The sequence below is a fragment of the Xiphophorus maculatus genome, chromosome 13 (genome assembly GCF_002775205.1).
Source record: "Xiphophorus maculatus strain JP 163 A chromosome 13, X_maculatus-5.0-male, whole genome shotgun sequence".
Classification (NCBI taxonomy): domain Eukaryota; kingdom Metazoa; phylum Chordata; class Actinopteri; order Cyprinodontiformes; family Poeciliidae; genus Xiphophorus; species Xiphophorus maculatus.
Genome location: NC_036455.1, coordinates 10,311,089 through 10,329,030, shown reverse-complemented (window position 1 = coordinate 10,329,030; position 17,942 = coordinate 10,311,089). Strand labels below are relative to the sequence as shown.

The 17,942-nt window shown below is 37.0% G+C and overlaps 1 protein-coding gene across 4 annotated transcripts in view; it reads left to right on the top strand.

The window, feature by feature from the left end:
- Positions 1-17,942, top strand: part of LOC102232109 (collagen alpha-1(XIV) chain-like) — a 139,722-nt gene that overhangs the window by 85,502 nt on the left and 36,278 nt on the right. For all 4 annotated transcript variants that reach the window (XM_023345509.1, XM_023345507.1, XM_023345506.1 and 1 more), the window contains 10 exons: positions 851-1,000; positions 3,713-3,787; positions 7,747-7,886; positions 9,729-9,852; positions 12,196-12,339; positions 12,829-12,993; positions 13,097-13,135; positions 14,979-15,117; positions 15,284-15,426; positions 16,021-16,130. In XM_023345509.1, the coding sequence (XP_023201277.1) occupies positions 851-1,000; positions 3,713-3,787; positions 7,747-7,886; positions 9,729-9,852; positions 12,196-12,339; positions 12,829-12,993; positions 13,097-13,135; positions 14,979-15,117; positions 15,284-15,426; positions 16,021-16,130 (1,229 nt within the window). The remainder of the gene's footprint in view (positions 1-850; positions 1,001-3,712; positions 3,788-7,746; positions 7,887-9,728; positions 9,853-12,195; positions 12,340-12,828; positions 12,994-13,096; positions 13,136-14,978; positions 15,118-15,283; positions 15,427-16,020; positions 16,131-17,942) is intronic.

Below are 17,942 nucleotides of genomic sequence, written 5' to 3'. Positions count from 1 at the left end.
GCAGCCATCAAAACGCTTGTGCATATCTCCACATTGTTCCTCCAGCTCAGATTTCTAACCCAATCCTTGTGTAGAAGGTCAATTCCATAAACAAATCAATATGTATTTTACTGATTTATTTCAGAATTTGTCAATGAATTAAAACAATAATCAACTCTAAATGTCTAGCACTTTAAGCTACTCTCTCTATAACGATAAATATTTGTTATTTTAAAATAGACAGCTCATGCTCTACATGTTAACAGAACAGAAATTTAAAATATTTAAAATATTTTGACAACTTGAAATAATTCAATTCAACAAAATAATTCTAAATGTGGCACAAACAACATAACAATAAAAGATCAAAATTTAGCACATTTATTTCCTCAAAGGTCACACTTATTCAGTCCGATCTGGAACTGTTTTTAAGCACAGCTGCAGTCAGTAATTGTGTTAAAAACATATTGTCTTTAACTATCAACAGGACATTTATTTGAAAGGGAAATCATTTTTATTGTCAAATAAGCTGTTAGTGGGAGCACAATATGCTTTTTTCCTAACTCTTCCTATTGTCTTTTTCCAGCATGAAAAACTGATTGTTTTTCCCAAAATTTCTAGACAAACTTTTTTTGTTGTCCCATTTTGCGAAACTATTTTGACATTTTTGTTTGGACATATTATGTATGTGGTTTTTCAACACAATGGTCAGTGATACTCTTAGATTTCTGATAAAATTGTGTATTTTGTAGTTTAAAATATCTGTTTTTTACTAGGTTCTCCAATTTTTTACCAAAATAACATTTCATGCAGAAAGATCACGTTTTCTTGTTGTTGTTTGATTGTTCATTTTATCTGTTTGCGACTGTAGGTAGTCAGAAGCAGGAGACCAAGCTCGGTGGAGGAGCCAGCAGACACTGTTTCAGCAGCCTGAAGCCCAATACAGAGTATAAGATCAGCATATACTCTCAGCTGCAGGACGGGACTGAAGGACCAGCTGTCACTGCAAATGTGAAGACATGTAAGAAAATCCAAGCACACAAGCTCAAGCACTTCAGACTCTAATAAAAGCATCGAGTTAAGTGTGTCCATTATTAGATTTGTTTTATGGCTTAATTATTAAGCAATAAACATTAACGTTTTGAAATCTGTACAGAAAACAGATGCTTAGTGCAGACATTTTCCACATGTATTCGACTCATCTCCCTGTATATTTGCATCACCTGTAATGCGTCCAAAATCCCCGTTAAATATGCTCTTGCAGGTGTGATCACAATATAACAGCAGCACACTCAGCATGTGCGCATACACTTCATCTAACTGCTGTCAGCTGTTATTGTTTAGAAGAGAAGAGACTGGAGTACAATCACGTCACTTTCACCAGAAAATGTCTTTTATCCTTGTGGGAGCACCGCATCCTCGTCCGTCTTTCAGAATGAGGCTTTTGTTCTGCCGCAGCCGCTCCAAACTCTAATCAAGAGCCACTGTCTGGAGATGAGGCGGAGGAGGAGGGAGGCTGTTGGGCTGGGTGGGCTGCTTTGTCATTATGTTTACCATAAGAGTCATGGAGCACGATTTTAATAAATCGGGGCAATATTCAACAGAGTTTTGTCTCTATTACACTTTTGGTACTATAAACAGAGTGATAATTATGCTTAAAAGATTATTTTTTTTATTATGTGTAACATCAGATGGCAACTACAAGTTACAATTTCACGTTATATTTTACATCAATAGTTTGAAGGCTTTTAAAGGAAAAACTGCAGAGGAAAAGATTAGAATGTAAAAAGCCTTTCAAAAAATAGTCACACACCTTTTTTTCTATTTATTTTTTGCTGCAACCACAACTATTGATGGATGTTGTTTTATTCAGGTTTTATGCAATAGATTAACACAAAGTACTAAATAATTGCATTGTGGAAGGAAAGTGATTTAGTGGTTTTTAATGTCCCTCTTCCTGCAGTTACTGCTGCAACTCTACTGGGAAATGTCTCCACCTCTATACACCCAGGGGATTGAATATCTGCCTCTTATTTTATGCAAAATAGCTTATGCTCAGTTTGTGAAGTTTCTCCACAAACACTTAATTGGATTTTGTCTGGAGAATTTGACACTTGGATATGCTCAATATAAACATGGCTTCATGTTTATGGTTGTCCTGCTGGAAGTTGAACTTTTGCTCAACTGCCTATGGCAGCCTGTAGAAGATTTTTTCCAGATATTACCAGATATTTAACTCTATCCAACCCATTAACTCTAAAACTTCATTGTCTTAACATAACTGTTGGGATTACATGTTAAGGGTGGTGTGGAGTGGTAGTTTTCCTCCACACACATTTTTAGTTCTTCATGTTGTTGTTTGCTTACTAATCTGTGAGGCCCTCATAAAACAGCTGGATTTATACAGAGTATCAGTTACACACTGGGAAGCTTTTAACCAATTAGAAAACTGCTGGATGACGTCCAATTGGTTGCACTGGATTTTATTTAAGGGTACACAATTAAAGGGGTCAAATACATATAAACATCATTCTTGTCAAATTTTATAAATCAAAGAAATTGAAAAGCATGTCTCAATATCCTTGTACATTTGTGAGCTCATTTGTTTTAGTCTATCACATAAAGTTCCCCAAAATAGATTAAGATTTTTGATTTTAACATAATGAAATATATGTTTTTAAAAATCTCAAAAGATTTGAATACTTTTGCCAGGCACTTATTTGACTCCTACTTCCTAATAAGATAAACTTTCAAGATTAAATTAATCACTTCACTATCTGTTTATAAAAGACAATTCCAAAATCCTATAACATGTAACATTACATGTAACTCTACAAAAACCCAGGTAACAAGTCGTTCATAAAACAACGCTCATTTGCAAATTCAGTAACACATTTCACATAACGTATGCAGAATTAGACATCTGCATGATTGATTTTATTGCACTTAATGGTTTGTGAAATCTGAACTGCAAAGTATTTATGCACATAACATCTAAGGTTGATTCATCACAAGATGAGGACAAAGAAATGCCAGATGAAGGGCTGGATTTGAAAATAAACAGAATGAAAGTCAGAGATGGTCTGTTTCCAGACAGGAGGCTGAAGGAGTAAAGAAAATAACCTGTAGTGAGATAAAAAAAGCAACAAGACAGAAAGTTCTTTCCCTGAAAAAACAGATATTTGTTTGCTTTAGGCTGCTCCCAGACACACTACGGCTCTACGGTGAGCCTCCTGGATGATTTATGGCTTTGTTTTGACGCAAATGAAAGCCTGAGCATTTCCTCAAATGACTATCCCCATCGCTGCAGGCAGCCGCTACTGAACGCTCCCTACCTGCCATCACAAGTGATTCGCAGCCTCAGGTAGCTGATTTACTGCCTAAACAGCTCTGAAAGCATCGAGTGTGTGAATGTGGGGTATCTTTAGGAGGAGAACACACACACTGAACCAAGTCAAGGGGTTGAAAGCAGAGACGATAGACTTTGGATTTTGACTGGAGCTCACACTGTGATCAATGCACCAAATTATACAGCAGCCAAAATCACACCTTTGCACGTAGTTATTTTACACTTTCTGTATGAGTAAGTATGTAACTGTGTTTCACTGATCCGTGTCCATTTTTGTAGTAGGGAGATCTATTTGCTATGTCATTTGGCATGTTAGTATATGATGAATGGAGTCATAATTGGAGGTTTTCATAAATTTCTGTTTGTGTGTTTCTCTTTACTCAGTACCGATCCCAACACTAGCACCGGCCAAGCCCCCTACCACCAGTCCACCACCCACAATCCCTCCTGCTAAGGAAGGTGAGGCTTCCTGTCATTCATTTTGTTCTACATGTCTACTGCCACTTGACAGAGTTCTTGACATATGAAGTTCTGTGCTGTTGTTTTGTTTAAGAGGACATGTGTTTTGAAAGAACCCTTATTTATAAAAATAATTTTTAGTGATCATACCTTTTATTCGAGCATCATCAAAAAATGCTGCGAGATGAATGTAACTCTATGCAAAGCGCTCTTCTCTGTGCCAAACATAAAAACATAATGTTGTTTTCATATACACATAAAACACCATTATGGTTTATTTCTTCAATTAATTAAGTATTTTTGATTAATTTTGAGAAAATTAAGTATTTATGTGCATTATCTTATTTAAGTTATTTAATGATGTTTTTATGTTTTTATATCCCCATCATACCGCTGTATGCTTTGTGTCTTTAAGATGTATGGTGACATGAGGCTTTAAATAAATCTCCAGGTCCCTAACCTGTAGGAAACGAGTGAAGTAAAGAAAGCTCCACCCTTGCCTTTCTTTGCATCTGGTACTGTGGAATATGTACATTTAGCCTTTTTGATCATTTTCAACCTGGAGATGCCTGCACACAAGTGCCAGTGCTACAGAATTAGCTAAAGTACTCATCAGATGTTGCAGCTATGGCCTAATAAAAGGATTACACAACCTCATGCAGTAAATTTGTCAGCAAAGATGAAGATGAGTTGGCAACGAGGTTGATTTGGACAGGGATTTGGACTCTGCACATTGGGAAGCTAAAATATCTTGGCACAGTGCTACTTGACATTCTATTGGTTGGCATTTGCAAAGCAGCCAATCCAGGAGCATTGTTTATTTTCCTTGACGCTGATTGTCTGTACTCCCCGACAGTTTCCAATGTGTGTATTATTGCATAGAAAAATATATTTGGTTTTTAAAGTATTAAAATATGCATTAGCAAGTGTGGGGTCTCGAGTGATTATGGATTTCAACTGGAGGTTGTGAATACTGGGGTGGACCAGGGGTATGTCAATGACAATTCATACAAGTTCTGTTTTAAAAAATTGCCATGTCATGTTTAGACTTGGAGAAAACATTTCTTTCACAATACGCTCACACACTTGGAAAGGCAGAACCAGGAAAAAAAAATCCATCAGAGTTTGAGTACATTCTGTGTTTTAAGTCTTTGAAAATCATTTTTTAAACCAAAATGTTGTCTTATCCAAGTTAAACGTGGTTTTAGGTGCTGTTTTGGGGAATGGGGTTGAAACAGAAAAACAACATTTTGTATTAGCGATACTGTAAATGTTTTCAAAAACAGTCTACATAATATTTAGCCTCATGAAGTCATATTGAGGCTAAATCCACTTAAAAATTAACATTTTTTAACTATAAGCAGTTTAACAACAGTCTGAGTTCACCTCACTCAGGGATGTTGATGGGGGATCCTAAAATAAACATGGAGATATAATTTCTAGATTGTACCACACGTGTAAATGCTGAATTTAGTAAAATGTTATTTTTGAATGAAAATCTTTTCTTTGAGCTTAAGTGCAACACACTATTTTCAGAGACACACCAGGTAAAAATAAATCAAGTTAAAAATCTGTATGTAATGGATAATTTAGCACTTTTCTGTTCACTAATATATCTTGACATGAGAGCTGTAAGTGACTTTGTTTTTCTCTCACAGTGGGGGACGTACTCACCCACAGATTGTTACAGACAACAGCAATCAAAATGTAAAACGTATGCTTAAGTGGAAGTGGTCTGAACTGATGCTTTATGTTTTGAACAGAGAGGCTCTCCACACACACACACACACGCACGCCCACGCACACACACACCCCATGCACACAAACACACACTTCTGACAAGCTCCAACATTTACAGTATGGAGCTCAAAACTGAAATAATTATTGTCGATTTCAGGGTTCTTAAATGGAAGTTGCATAACAGATAGCTGCAGACTCAAGATGAAAATAATTCTTTGAATGTGGCCAAGCAAGTCTTTACATTTTATTGCTTTTAATTTTGTCAAACATATAATTCACATTCCTCACATCTGTCATCACTGAATCATCAGTTTCATCTCAAGTGTACCATTAGCTGTTTTATATAAATAAGGTGAGAAAACACACAGCAGCAGACATGATTGCGCTCTCGTAAAACTTTAGCTTACGTAGCCTCATTCCCTAATAAAAATCATTGTGTCTTCTAACAAAAATGGTACAAATACCAAAAAGTAATGCCATTAAAAATACAGACAGAAAAATATGAATCACTGGTAGCAATTTATTTTCTGTATAAATTAGTCTTCTGCTTGTTTAAAGAAAAGCTCATTTTCACTGCACCTTAAACTTAAGGTTTCCTCATTCCACAGGCTCGGTTCTCTGTTCAAAAAGCCTTTTCTTGCACATTCTGAAAAAAAGTCAGATTCATGTTTTTTTCTGATTCTAATCTAAAATGTCTTCCCTAGCAAATATTGATTGCTTTTGCCTTAGCAAAATTATAATTTAGTAGTAGAAGAAGAGGATGGCTAAAGCTGGGCTAGAATAAATGTTCTGCCAATTGCAGCTTGTTTTATCTTGTACCAAAACTTAGTTCCATCATGTCTGATTAAATCAGAATTTATTCAAGTCATACTTTTGTGTTTTTGTAGGATGTGGTTGTGTTTTTTGTATCAAAAATGGGATAGCAGTTGTTCCACTTGGTCCATTAATCGTCCCTTGTAATGTTTTTATACTCCTTTGTCCCATTAGTTTCCTTTCAAGCTTCCTGATTCATGTATTTCTACATGTTTGCTTTTGTTTTAGACTTCCATCTTGAATCAAAGTATATATGTGTCCTAATTTCCTGCGTTTCATTCTTACATTTATCATGTGATAAAGAAAATTTCATCTGAGGCTTTTCTTAGTACAAATTAGATGTTTTAACAAATAACTGCTAGCGACTCAGAAGTGCAGTCGCTAGCAAATCCATAAGAAATGTTGACCTGTTGTGGCTGTTAATATCTAACCCATTTTTTATAAATATAAAACAGCAGGGTTTAAAATATCAGGTGTATAATTTTATACCAACTTTTTAAATTGTGGATGTCCATTCGAAAGCTGCATAAGAAAGTCCGACAAAATTCATGGAAATATTAATTTATTTTAATATTTTCCATATTAGTTCTTGATAACACCTACACATCTGGCATGAATAAAGTGCCATTCATAATTCATATTTATTAAACACTCCCAGATGAACATAGCTGACCTAAAGAAGAGCCTTAACTCTGACCCTGTTAAATTACTTCAAAGCGAATTCTGAATGCAGAACAGAAACGGAATAAAACCCTTCCTGAACCTGAAGAGCCTTGATTAATTTTCACAAAAGGGAGATACTGTCCAGGGGGAACAGAACCAGAACCAGACCTGACCTGAATAAAGCAAAGATTAATTAGTTCCCATCTAAAATGCATCGGCATGAGCAGATTCTGCCAAGAAACAAATACAGGCGTCTGAACGAGTTGAGCAGTTAATTGAATTCACCAATAAAAAGCTTTGGTGGGAAATAAGAGCAAGTTGGAAAACATCTGTATGCCAACTAATATAAGACAACAAATGCTTTGCATTTATTCATCAGTAGTGGAATGGGAATTTATATGACCAGATTTCCAGACTAAATAAAGCCTAAGAAGAGTTTGAATTTAATGTATTACTATTAGCTGCCTTTAGGCTGAAGAATTACTTGCTTAAATTAGTTATTGTGTTAAGTTATTGGACATAAAAACGTTTTAATGTGTTTATAATATTCAATTTGAGCAATCCTTAGAAGTACATTCTGTGACTACTAGAAACACATGAAGCAGTCTTTTTTTTCTGCCAACATGAACAAAACACTGACGCATATTATCAGGATTTACGATCTTTGAGGGAAGATTTACGACCAAAAATGGTTCATCTTTACAACTACAATAAAAGGAATGTTTTGCTTTTTTTATTCCCAGTTTGTAAGGCAGCCAAAGCAGACCTGGTCTTTTTAGTTGATGGTTCCTGGAGTATCGGTGACGACAACTTCCTGAAGATTATCCGTTTCCTGTACAGCACCGTCGGAGCTCTGGATCGGATAGGCCCAGATGGCACACAGGTAACCCAGACAAGACCAAATCTTTCTAAAACAAAAATGCTTAATAAAACAAAAAAAGTTAGTAATAGTCTATCAAAGCATTTTTTTTTTCTAAACATTTTGCCAGATGAATTTTTAATATGAGTATCTGTTTTATGCCATCCACTTTTCAGCTTCTGAGTCTTCCATATTATTAGAAAGAGGCTTGAAAACAGATTAGAATTAGTCTCATAAATTTTGCCTGTGTATTTATCCGAGGGGCAGAGATGTTGCAACAGAAGGACAAATAGGAACATTTATGCTTAATCAGACATGCAATGTGCACATCATTTGCGAATGAGAAAATTCCCCTTCAGCAAAATGCAAAAGGAAAAAAGTAAACCACAGATACCAAAATTTGTTCATGACATTTGAAACAAACAATTGTAAAATTGCTGATAAGCGAGTAGATCTAAAAATCTGGTTTTCCTCAGGAAACAACTTCCACCCAATTTTCTCATCCTGCCTAAGCAATTGTTGCTTATCACTATAATTTCAGGAGAGGCAAACTAATGAAGAGGATTTTCATCAGCAGCCTATTGTGTCAGTAATGACTGTGTGACCCCCACAAAATTGCATATGTTACATTTATTTTCCTCTAGGGAAAGGGATACAGACTTATTTAAGGCTTATACAAAACAAAGCAAAATACCTGTAGATAATTAAAAGGATTCATAATCATTGTAAATTATGGAAATTGGCAAAGAACAAAACAAAACTAAAACTAAGAAATGAATGAATGAAATCATTCTTTTGTTTGAATGCCTAAATTGTCTACAGTATTGCAATTTTTCTCAACAAGCTTTATTTTGCTCTGACATCATGTTAAATTCAGATGACTATGAAGGTCAACTAATTATGTATTTGTTAACGTTCCTTTTTGAAAAAACAAAACTCTGAAGCTGCACTGCGGTCAACATTTCTTGACCCATCATCCTCCATGTTGTGAGAAAACCTTGGAAATACGTATTTCATAGCACTATTGTGATTTCCCCTTTCAAAATTAAGAAAAATTCAACCTTTTGAGTTTTGTTAATAAATTATAAGTCCCACTTTTAGAAAATAATTTTCAACAAAATCAAAACATTTTATAGCATTGTAGTTAAAATGTTAAAATAAAAATAGTTAAAATAGTTAAAATGTCTAGACAGATGTTAATAATCCACAACTGCTTTTTGACTAGAAGCATAAATAATGACTATTAGAGGCCTGTTTTTCATTTCCAGTTTTCAAAATGTAAAAGGCAAGAAAATATATTATTCAAGAGAAAGTGCACATGTTTCTTTTGAAAGCCTAAGAAATGACTACAACTAATAATTGTATATATATATATCTTTAAGAGAGGTGCCAATAAATCTAGAGGACACAAGTTTTCCCTTTGCATTTATTCCAATAATTTGAAGCATTTTATCTTGTACCTATTTTGATTCTTTGAAAATAAAACACACCTCATTTCAACCACATCAGCTCTGTGGGGAACCACAATACTTTAGTGTCACTACACTTCATATAAGTTTTAGAATTATATAGCTTAAATCCCTGCAGTTTTATTAGTGAATTTTTGAAAAGAGAGAGAGAGACTTCCAACTTCAAAAATTTCCACAATATTGCAGCTATAAATTTGAAGCTTTTCCAGCGTGTTTCTCTGCGGAGATTGACTTCTATTAAAAATGAAGTCGTCTAAATAAACTAAAGCTATGACGCCTTTGACAGCATGGTATGTCAACCTTTACATCTTTACAATTAGAAATCACTTAACCCTAACAATGTATATGAGATGAAACTTATTGGAAGTTTGATTGACATTATGCCCGGCCCCGGCAGGTGGCCATCGCCCAGTTCAGTGACGACGCTCGGACTGAGTTCAAGCTGAACTCCTACGGTGACAAAGAGCGTCTGCTTGATGCCATCAACAAGATCTCCTACAAAGGAGGAAACACTAAAACAGGTGAGGGCTAAGCACACACAGTAGGTGGACTGCTGAGAGACAAAATGACTGCCTTCAACTTCTGCAACTGCTGCAAATAAAACACAACTATCACTATTATCTACACGCTCATACCTCACATCTTGGTTTATATTGAGCACTTGACTATGGGGCATGCACATGTATGTGATTTCAGTTATCTGTAACATGCACATGAACCTGTTCTTAATGTGTTAACACTACATAGAGGTGTGTGTGTGTGTAATGCAAGAAAGCCTGTGGGAGAGAAGAGACAGTAATGGTCTTTAATCAGTGTTTACAAAGTAGAAATGAGATCGCAGCGAGCAGATTTGTTAGAGCGTTGCTGCCGTAAAGGAATTCCCCTGCTGGTAATGTCACACTATAATGCTCCACTTATTTATTTATTTACTTTTTTAATCAGAAGGCAACAGTTTAGAGGGTTATTATGCATTCAGTCACAGTGTAACTAGTGACTGAAACATAGAGAAGGATATCGCTGCCTATGTTAAAAAAGAGTTTGACAAGAAATACAAGCCGACATGGCGCTGCATTGTTGGCAGGAACTTTGGCAGCTATGTGACACGCAAAACTGGATGCTTGCAAACTCCCATCCAGTTTGCAAGCATTCCAAATGTAGAACATATGATGGCTGAATTTGTTTGATGTTCTGGTGTCATTTAATTTATTTAAATAATTTAAATATTAAAGAGAATAATTATTCTACCGAGTAAGCCTAAAGATTTACCTATATTTGATTAAGTATCAAACTGAATTAATGAGACAATTATAAGTAAAAATGTAGCGTTTTAAGAAGTAATACCGAAATATCTAAATATATGTATATTGCAAACGCTTAAATAAAATGCAACATAGTTTCATCATGAATTTAAGTTACTTCTTTAAACTTTTTTATTCTACTTAGGGTTGTTTTGTACAGTTTTTTACATCATAAAAATAAATTATATGTAATATGTCTACACTTTCATGTTCAAAATTCACTTTATGTCAATTTTTGACATCAAGTGGTTGATATTGAAAGACTTGCATTGGTTTCCCTCTGAAATATGTTGTATGGTTACATCACCAATAATGTGCACAAACAACCTATCACATATGTATGAAATTCTTTTTGAGCACATTTTCAATCAGTTTGGAATAAAGTATAGATGAGGGAGTACCAGACCTTGACATATCCTCATTTAAATATGCAAAGTTCTGGACATTTGAATCATCTGTCCACACACAGATTTATTCATTCTTGATCGTAGTGTATTGGTGCGTGCAGTATTTGTATTCACATCCTTAACAGCTTCTGAGGATGCCATCCAGGTGTTGTGGATGAGCAAAAGTCTGCACGCCAGTCATAAATTTGCCATGAGGCTCCACACATTTCCGAACTCAGTTCATTATTGATGCATCTGAAGTTTTGCTTATTAATAGCCCTGTGAGATTTTTGTGGCTACACACTTTGCACATGAGAGCTTTGCTGATGTTGCCATTGTTAAGGTTACCTTGAGAGGCTGTGTGCTTCTGTATGTGACAACATAAGCTGGTCCCTCGGCACTACTTCCCTCTGATGCGTCTCTTTTAATTTTTATTTGTATCGATGTGTCATGCATCACATATCACCCCCTGTCATCACAGTAAAAGTTCCAATTTTGAGACTAATTATTAAGTGGAAAAACCTACAATCATGCTGTCAATAACGGCTTCATTTTCGAAGTAAACTTCAGTGGTGACTCATTGACGGTTTATGTTTTTCTAACACAGAAATTGTGCAGCAGCACGAACTTCAAAGGTTACTGCCACACACATCTGAGACATAGCAATTTAACTGGCGCCAAATTAAAATCCTAAACTCTCGGGGCAATATTGGCATGTGTGGAGGGTCGATCTGACTTCTGGCAGGAAGATGAACCCTTCAAGGCAGCAATTTGCTCAGCAGCACTGATCCATAATCTGCAATCTTCATGCAGTTTATTTAAATTTGTAATGCAGATTTTGTTTTCTGATGTAACATTGCTTTGTAGTGCACAAATTGTTTTAGCGACAATGCGAATAAACCTGCAGGGAAGAATGAATCAAAGCCTGTTTTCTGCGCACAAGCAGCTCTCCTATTGACTTTTTAGACCCAAACACACTGTGTGATTTGAGATCGTTTTTCTCCCACTAAAAAAAGGTACACTAATTATTTGTGCTTTTTCTCAAACTTTTAAGTTCTCTCATGTAAGGAAAGTAAAGAAAAAATATGAAAAATTCAGATTTTCAGCATTTTATGCAGATCGGTGGCCACTCTCTGATTTAATTGTTGGAAATAATTGACGGTTTCATCTTTTCAATCAGGTCGAGCCATCCAGCATGTGAAGGAAAACATCTTTACCGCTGAGGGAGGAGCCAGGAGAGGAATCCCTAACGTCCTTGTAGTTCTGACTGATGGCCGATCCCAGGATGACGTCAATAAAGTTTCCAAAGAGATGCAGATGTCAGGTCAGAAATGATTTCTCTTGTTTTAATGGCTATATATGAAGCTAAAACTCTGGTTTGTTTGGTTTTATTTTGTTTTGAATGGAGTGTTAGGAGCCTGTCTGTAACCTGTAGTCCAACACATACATTTAATATTGTATTCTTACACTTTTTTGTGTGCAAACACCTTTTCCAGGACTTACAACAGCTTCCAACAAGCAAATGTGGAACTGAGATTTTGTTTAATAATCAATATTTCTATTGCTTTGATTTTAGTACAACAATACATCTTTTAACCTACACTATCATGTTGTGACCAGGAAATGTCTAGAAAATACCCTAGACATTTAGTTTTTGGAATAATAGTTTATCATTCCATTTTTATTTATAAGCTTACCGTGTTGCTACACGGTTTAATCGTTGTTTATAAAAGGTCAACTTCTATAAATTCCAGTTACTGAATCCCGTACTGAAGACAAAGCGTTTGTTTTTCTTGTCCACCTCCTTGTAAAGGTTACATTGTGTTCGCTATCGGCTTCGCTGATGCCGACTATGGAGAGTTGGTGAGCATCGCCAGTAAACCGAGCGACAGGCACGTCTTCTTCGTGGACGACCTGGACGCCTTTCAGAGGATTGAAGAGAAGCTGGTGACCTTTGTGTGCGAGGCCGCTACTGCGAGTACGTTTTAGCTAGAGTGCAACTTCCTTTAGGTAAACAGCATGTGACATTTCTTCTCTACTATCCTGACTGTTTTTTTTGGTTTTGTTTTTGTATTTAACAGCTTGTCCATCAATACCAATGAGTGGCAGCACAACCCCAGGTAAATGTTAAAGAATGCCTCTTTATCCCAACAAGTTACATGTGTAAGTATAACTGCTTACAGTGTACTAAAAGACAAGTGAATTTCTGATTGATTGTGCGAAAATTTACTAACGACTATTAAAAAACTAACTTATTTAGAGCTTGGGGTCCCCATTTTAAGTCTTTTTTTCCAAATTATTATTTTTACATCTCAGCATGTGAAATTGTCTTGTCTGTGGTACTAAATAACCACTGAGAAATAATGCAACTGAGTCATTTCATGAAGCTATGGGAAAGAGTTGTTGAAGCTACTCTTAGAAGTGAGGTGATGATCTCTCACTTCTAAGTGAGACTGGTGCTAAGCAGAAGAAGAGCAGGAAGGATGTGATGTGTGTTTTGAAAGGCTTTATGGAGAAGTGTAGAGACAGAAAAGACTTGCACTGTTTTCTTAAATTTAGAGAACAATTTACCGAGGAAAGAACTGGGTTACTGAATGAGTCAAATGTGGCAGAGACATACGCAAGGGTGGTTTAGAGAACGTCAACTGAAAAACCAGATGAGGTTTTGGGTATGGCATATGGGTAGGATTCCTCTCTAGTGAGATGTTCTGGGCATGTTCCACCAGGAGGAAACCCAGAGGAAGACCCAGGATATGCTGGACTTTTTCTTTCAAATGTCCTGGGAAAGCCTTGGAATTGTCCTGGAGAGAGGGAAGTTTGGGTCCCCCTGTTTAAAGTGCTACTTCCACAACCCAATCCCAGATTAAGTGAAAGATAATGGAGGGATGGTCAGGCGGGAGTACTTATAGATTAGGAGGTTTACAGGCAACATTGTGATCTGCAGTGAGAATAGGTAGCTGGTGAAAAGACATCTGGAATGGTAGAATACCACTGTAGATAGAAAAGGAATGAAAGTCAGGAAAAGAAAAGACTTTATACACATGCAAACTACTGAGAAGAAAATGGGACTGTTAAGAGGCAAGTTGAAGAATTGAAAGTGGACAAGTTTAATTATCTGTAGAGTAAATGAAGATAAATGTCAGGAATGATTTGTAACAGACGGATAGCTGCCAGAGTGTAAAGGATCAGTGCTTAGCCCTTTTTTGTTTGCAGCAGTGACAGACAGGTTTACAGATGAAGTCAGGCAGGAGTCCTTATAGATCACGATGTTTGAAGACAACTTCATGACTCTTCGCAAGAGTAGGGAGCAGATAACAAACTCTGGAGAGATGGAGGTATGCTCTGGGGAGAAGAGAAATCTGAGTAAACAGAAGCAGGACAAGTTATGTTTTTATTAAGAGAGGTGAAACAGGACAGTTGCAAGGAGTGGAGAGGTACTGAAGCTGGAGAAGTGGAAGTACTTGAAGAATGGATGGAAACAAATGTCATACAGAAACTGCAATAGTTAAAGAAGTTTTCAAGATGAGCTGGAAATGATAGCCTTTTTTATTGGATTGGATCAAACAGATCAAGCAGAAATAGAAGTGAGTATAGCAATTAGAGGTAAATCTAAGATGGTTTGAACGTGTACAGATGAGTGATAACGGGTAAACTGGACAAAAGGTGGTGAATACGGAGCTGCTAGGAAGGAGAGAGAGAAGAAAATCAAATCGGTTCATTTGCGCTTTAGTGCAGGAGAATAAGCAGCTAGTTGGTTGGAGAGAGAAGGACTTAGTAATTTATGAGATCGATGAGCAGATGATCTGCAGCAGACATAATAAAGGTTAACACTTGGTTTATAACTGTATCTATCTTTTAAAGTGTGCTAAGCGGGCTGAGATAAATATTCTTGAATCTTCTGCAGTCCCCTGACCTAATTTCCTTTGATGTTAACAAGCTCTCATTCTCACCACCTGTCTGCAGGATTCCGTATGATGGAGCTGTTTGGACTTGTTGAAAATAAGTACAACAGCATCTCTGGTGTTTCCATGGTACCTGGCACCTTCAATGCCTTTCCCTGTTTCCACCTGCACAGCAACGCTCTGATGGCCCAGCCAACCAGGTATGACAACTTGATAAGTTACACAGATAGGATGACATATAACGTTTGTTGACGTGAGAGCTGATGACCTTTTGGAAAGCAAAGCACAACTTAGATGTTTTAGTCAACAGAACCTCAAGATAATCTCCTACAATGTCTCAGTTGCATCTGTTGTTCTGACTCGCAGGTTTATCCATCCTGAGGGGCTTCCCTCTGACTACACCATCACCCTGCTGTTCAGAGTGCTGCCTGACACGCCGGAGGAGCCCTTTGCTATCTGGGAGATCCTCAATAAGAACAACGATCCACTTACAGGAGTCATCCTGGACAGTACGGAAAACAACTTCACGTTTAAATCTTCACAAAGTGCCATTCATTTAATACAAACGTTTCTGTTAATAGAAAATGTGATACAACCATAAGAGCCTTACTAATCAGCACAAGAACTTTTTCACCCTAACAAGCATCACACTTGTAGAAAGCTAACTGTTGCATGGCAACTCCCAGCACCAAGGTGGAGAGGTGTGAATTCGATTTAGATCTGTTATATTGACTTGAATGTCACAATAGTGAGAACCAGGGGTACAACTGGCTCAATATCTGTGCAATTAAATAAGACAAACGATTTTAGTGGATACTATTACGCATGGAAGAGTCAATACAGAGAAAAATGCTGTCTGTTTAACAAAATGAGACTTGCATTATTGTTTTATTATTTTAGCTATAATTCAGTGCTGGCTGCATGTACATGTGGCCTATACCTCTCCTCAATTTTCTGGGTGAAAGCGGCAGACAAGAAGTTTAACATTTTCACAAATGCTTGGCTATAACATAACAAACATACGTTTTAATGTACCGGTATGTGTTTTTTTTTTTGTTTGTTTTTTTGCGTTCTATTAAACACGTTTGTGTATTTCCCTGCAGATGGAGGAAAAACTCTGACATTCTTCAACAACGACTTCAGGGGAGATTTTCAGACTGTCACATTTGAAGATCCAGAAATTAAAAAACTCTTCTTCGGAAGCTTTCACAAGGTCAGAATGCCATTGTGCGTTTGTTTTGTACCTGATTTCCTTTACACTGACCTTCACATATCTTGATCAGGATGTTCTGATGCATACAAAATGTAGCGTTTACATTTTTTACCTGCAGGGTAAGTCACCTATGAAAGCCTGACTTGGCAAAGAGAATGCAGACTATGATGCTGAGTCATAGTGAAAATTTCTGCAAAAGCAAGAAGTAAATTGATGCTTCAGAGCCAACAAAACGTCCCCCTGCATTGGAGGACTAACTTTACTACATGTAGTTCAGTGAATACCAGAAAGAAACACTTGCCAGATGTTAAGTACAAAATAAAGTGGCTTCAAACTACTTATTGGCCATGACAGACAGACAGGTCCATCTCAAGGTAATTCACTAGCCTGCAGTGACTGATTGGTTGACAGCTGTATCACCATCTTATTTCTGTTTTTTTTTTCAGTCCAACTGTCTGGTTTATCATCTTATTGATTTGCACAGTTCAGCTTCGTTTTCTTGCCGTTTCTCGCTCCTGCCTTGTTCTATTTTTACCCCAGTCTTTCTGAGCAGCGTTACAGTGGCTGGTATCCCAACAGGCTGACTTCAGTTGAGTCACGCCCCGAGTCTGAACCTGCTCACCGTCGCGTTGTGTTATCATCAGAGTGACTCTCTCACTGATCTGCAGTCACTTCTGTCTGCTTGCTGTCAGCAGAGCTTACCCTGCTTACCTTTTCACCTTTTGTTCTGCTTCGTCGGCGTGTGCATGTGTGTGTGCGCGCACGAGTCTGAGTGAGTCAGAGTTGATTTTATAATCCAGGAGGACCAGAACCTCCACTGCCTTCCTGATAAGTCAAGCCGACGTCTGTATTGGGTCATTCGGTTAGGGATTAAAGTAGATAACTAATGTGATAATCAGTAAAATTGCTTGACGTGTCCTTTTAACCCACCTTGAAGGTTTTATGGGCTCCTTCAGTTGTACTTTACCTGCCTTTTTCTAAACAGTCTTATTTGCTGAAAAGGTGACATTTGAGGATATATTGAGTGTGGAGATGTTTTTCCGCAAGCTGTATCCTCAGATAAGGTGGTAGTCTTTCACACTCCACAGTCTCAGTAGGATTTAACTCAAGTCTCAGAAACTTCTGCACTTCCTGCATGTGCATACAAGTATGGATTTACTAGTGTACACACACAGTCACGGGTACATAAGATGGAATTGAGCAGGGTTGGAGCATAGTTTTACGTTTTAAGTCAAGCTATTCTTAGATTTTTAGAACTGTGGCCAAGTTTGGAAAAAGAAATGCCAACCAGTTCCTGAACAAAAAACAAGTTTTTTCCCCCACATAGTAACTCTGAGTCAGTTTAATAAAAATAGCAATAAGTCTTGGATGTAAGACACATTTTGTCAATTGTTTGGCAGCAGTGACCTTATAAAGCACAAAATAGCTCAGCACTCCTCCACAGAACTGCAGGAAAGTGCTGCGTGGTTAGGTTTCAAGCAGAAGCTTCATTTTATCACCGTCAATTGATATTGCACATATTACCAGCTGAAAGGTTGCTGGAAAAAATGTTCTAACTTCTGCATCCTCAGCTTTTTTCTTGTTGTATATTAGAGCTACAACTTTATCCTGCTGGCAAGTGTTTGTCTAATGGGCCTGTTTGTTTGAAATGCTGAATATATGGGGTGGTATCTTTTTTTTCAATTATTGCGCTTCCTTCCCTTGTAGAAACCAAACGGTGTTGCCTAGTAACCGCTTCTTTTGGAGATGGTAAAGAGTCGAGATTTTGAGAGGGTAATAATTGCTATCTTCCAGCCAATCAGAATCAGGAAC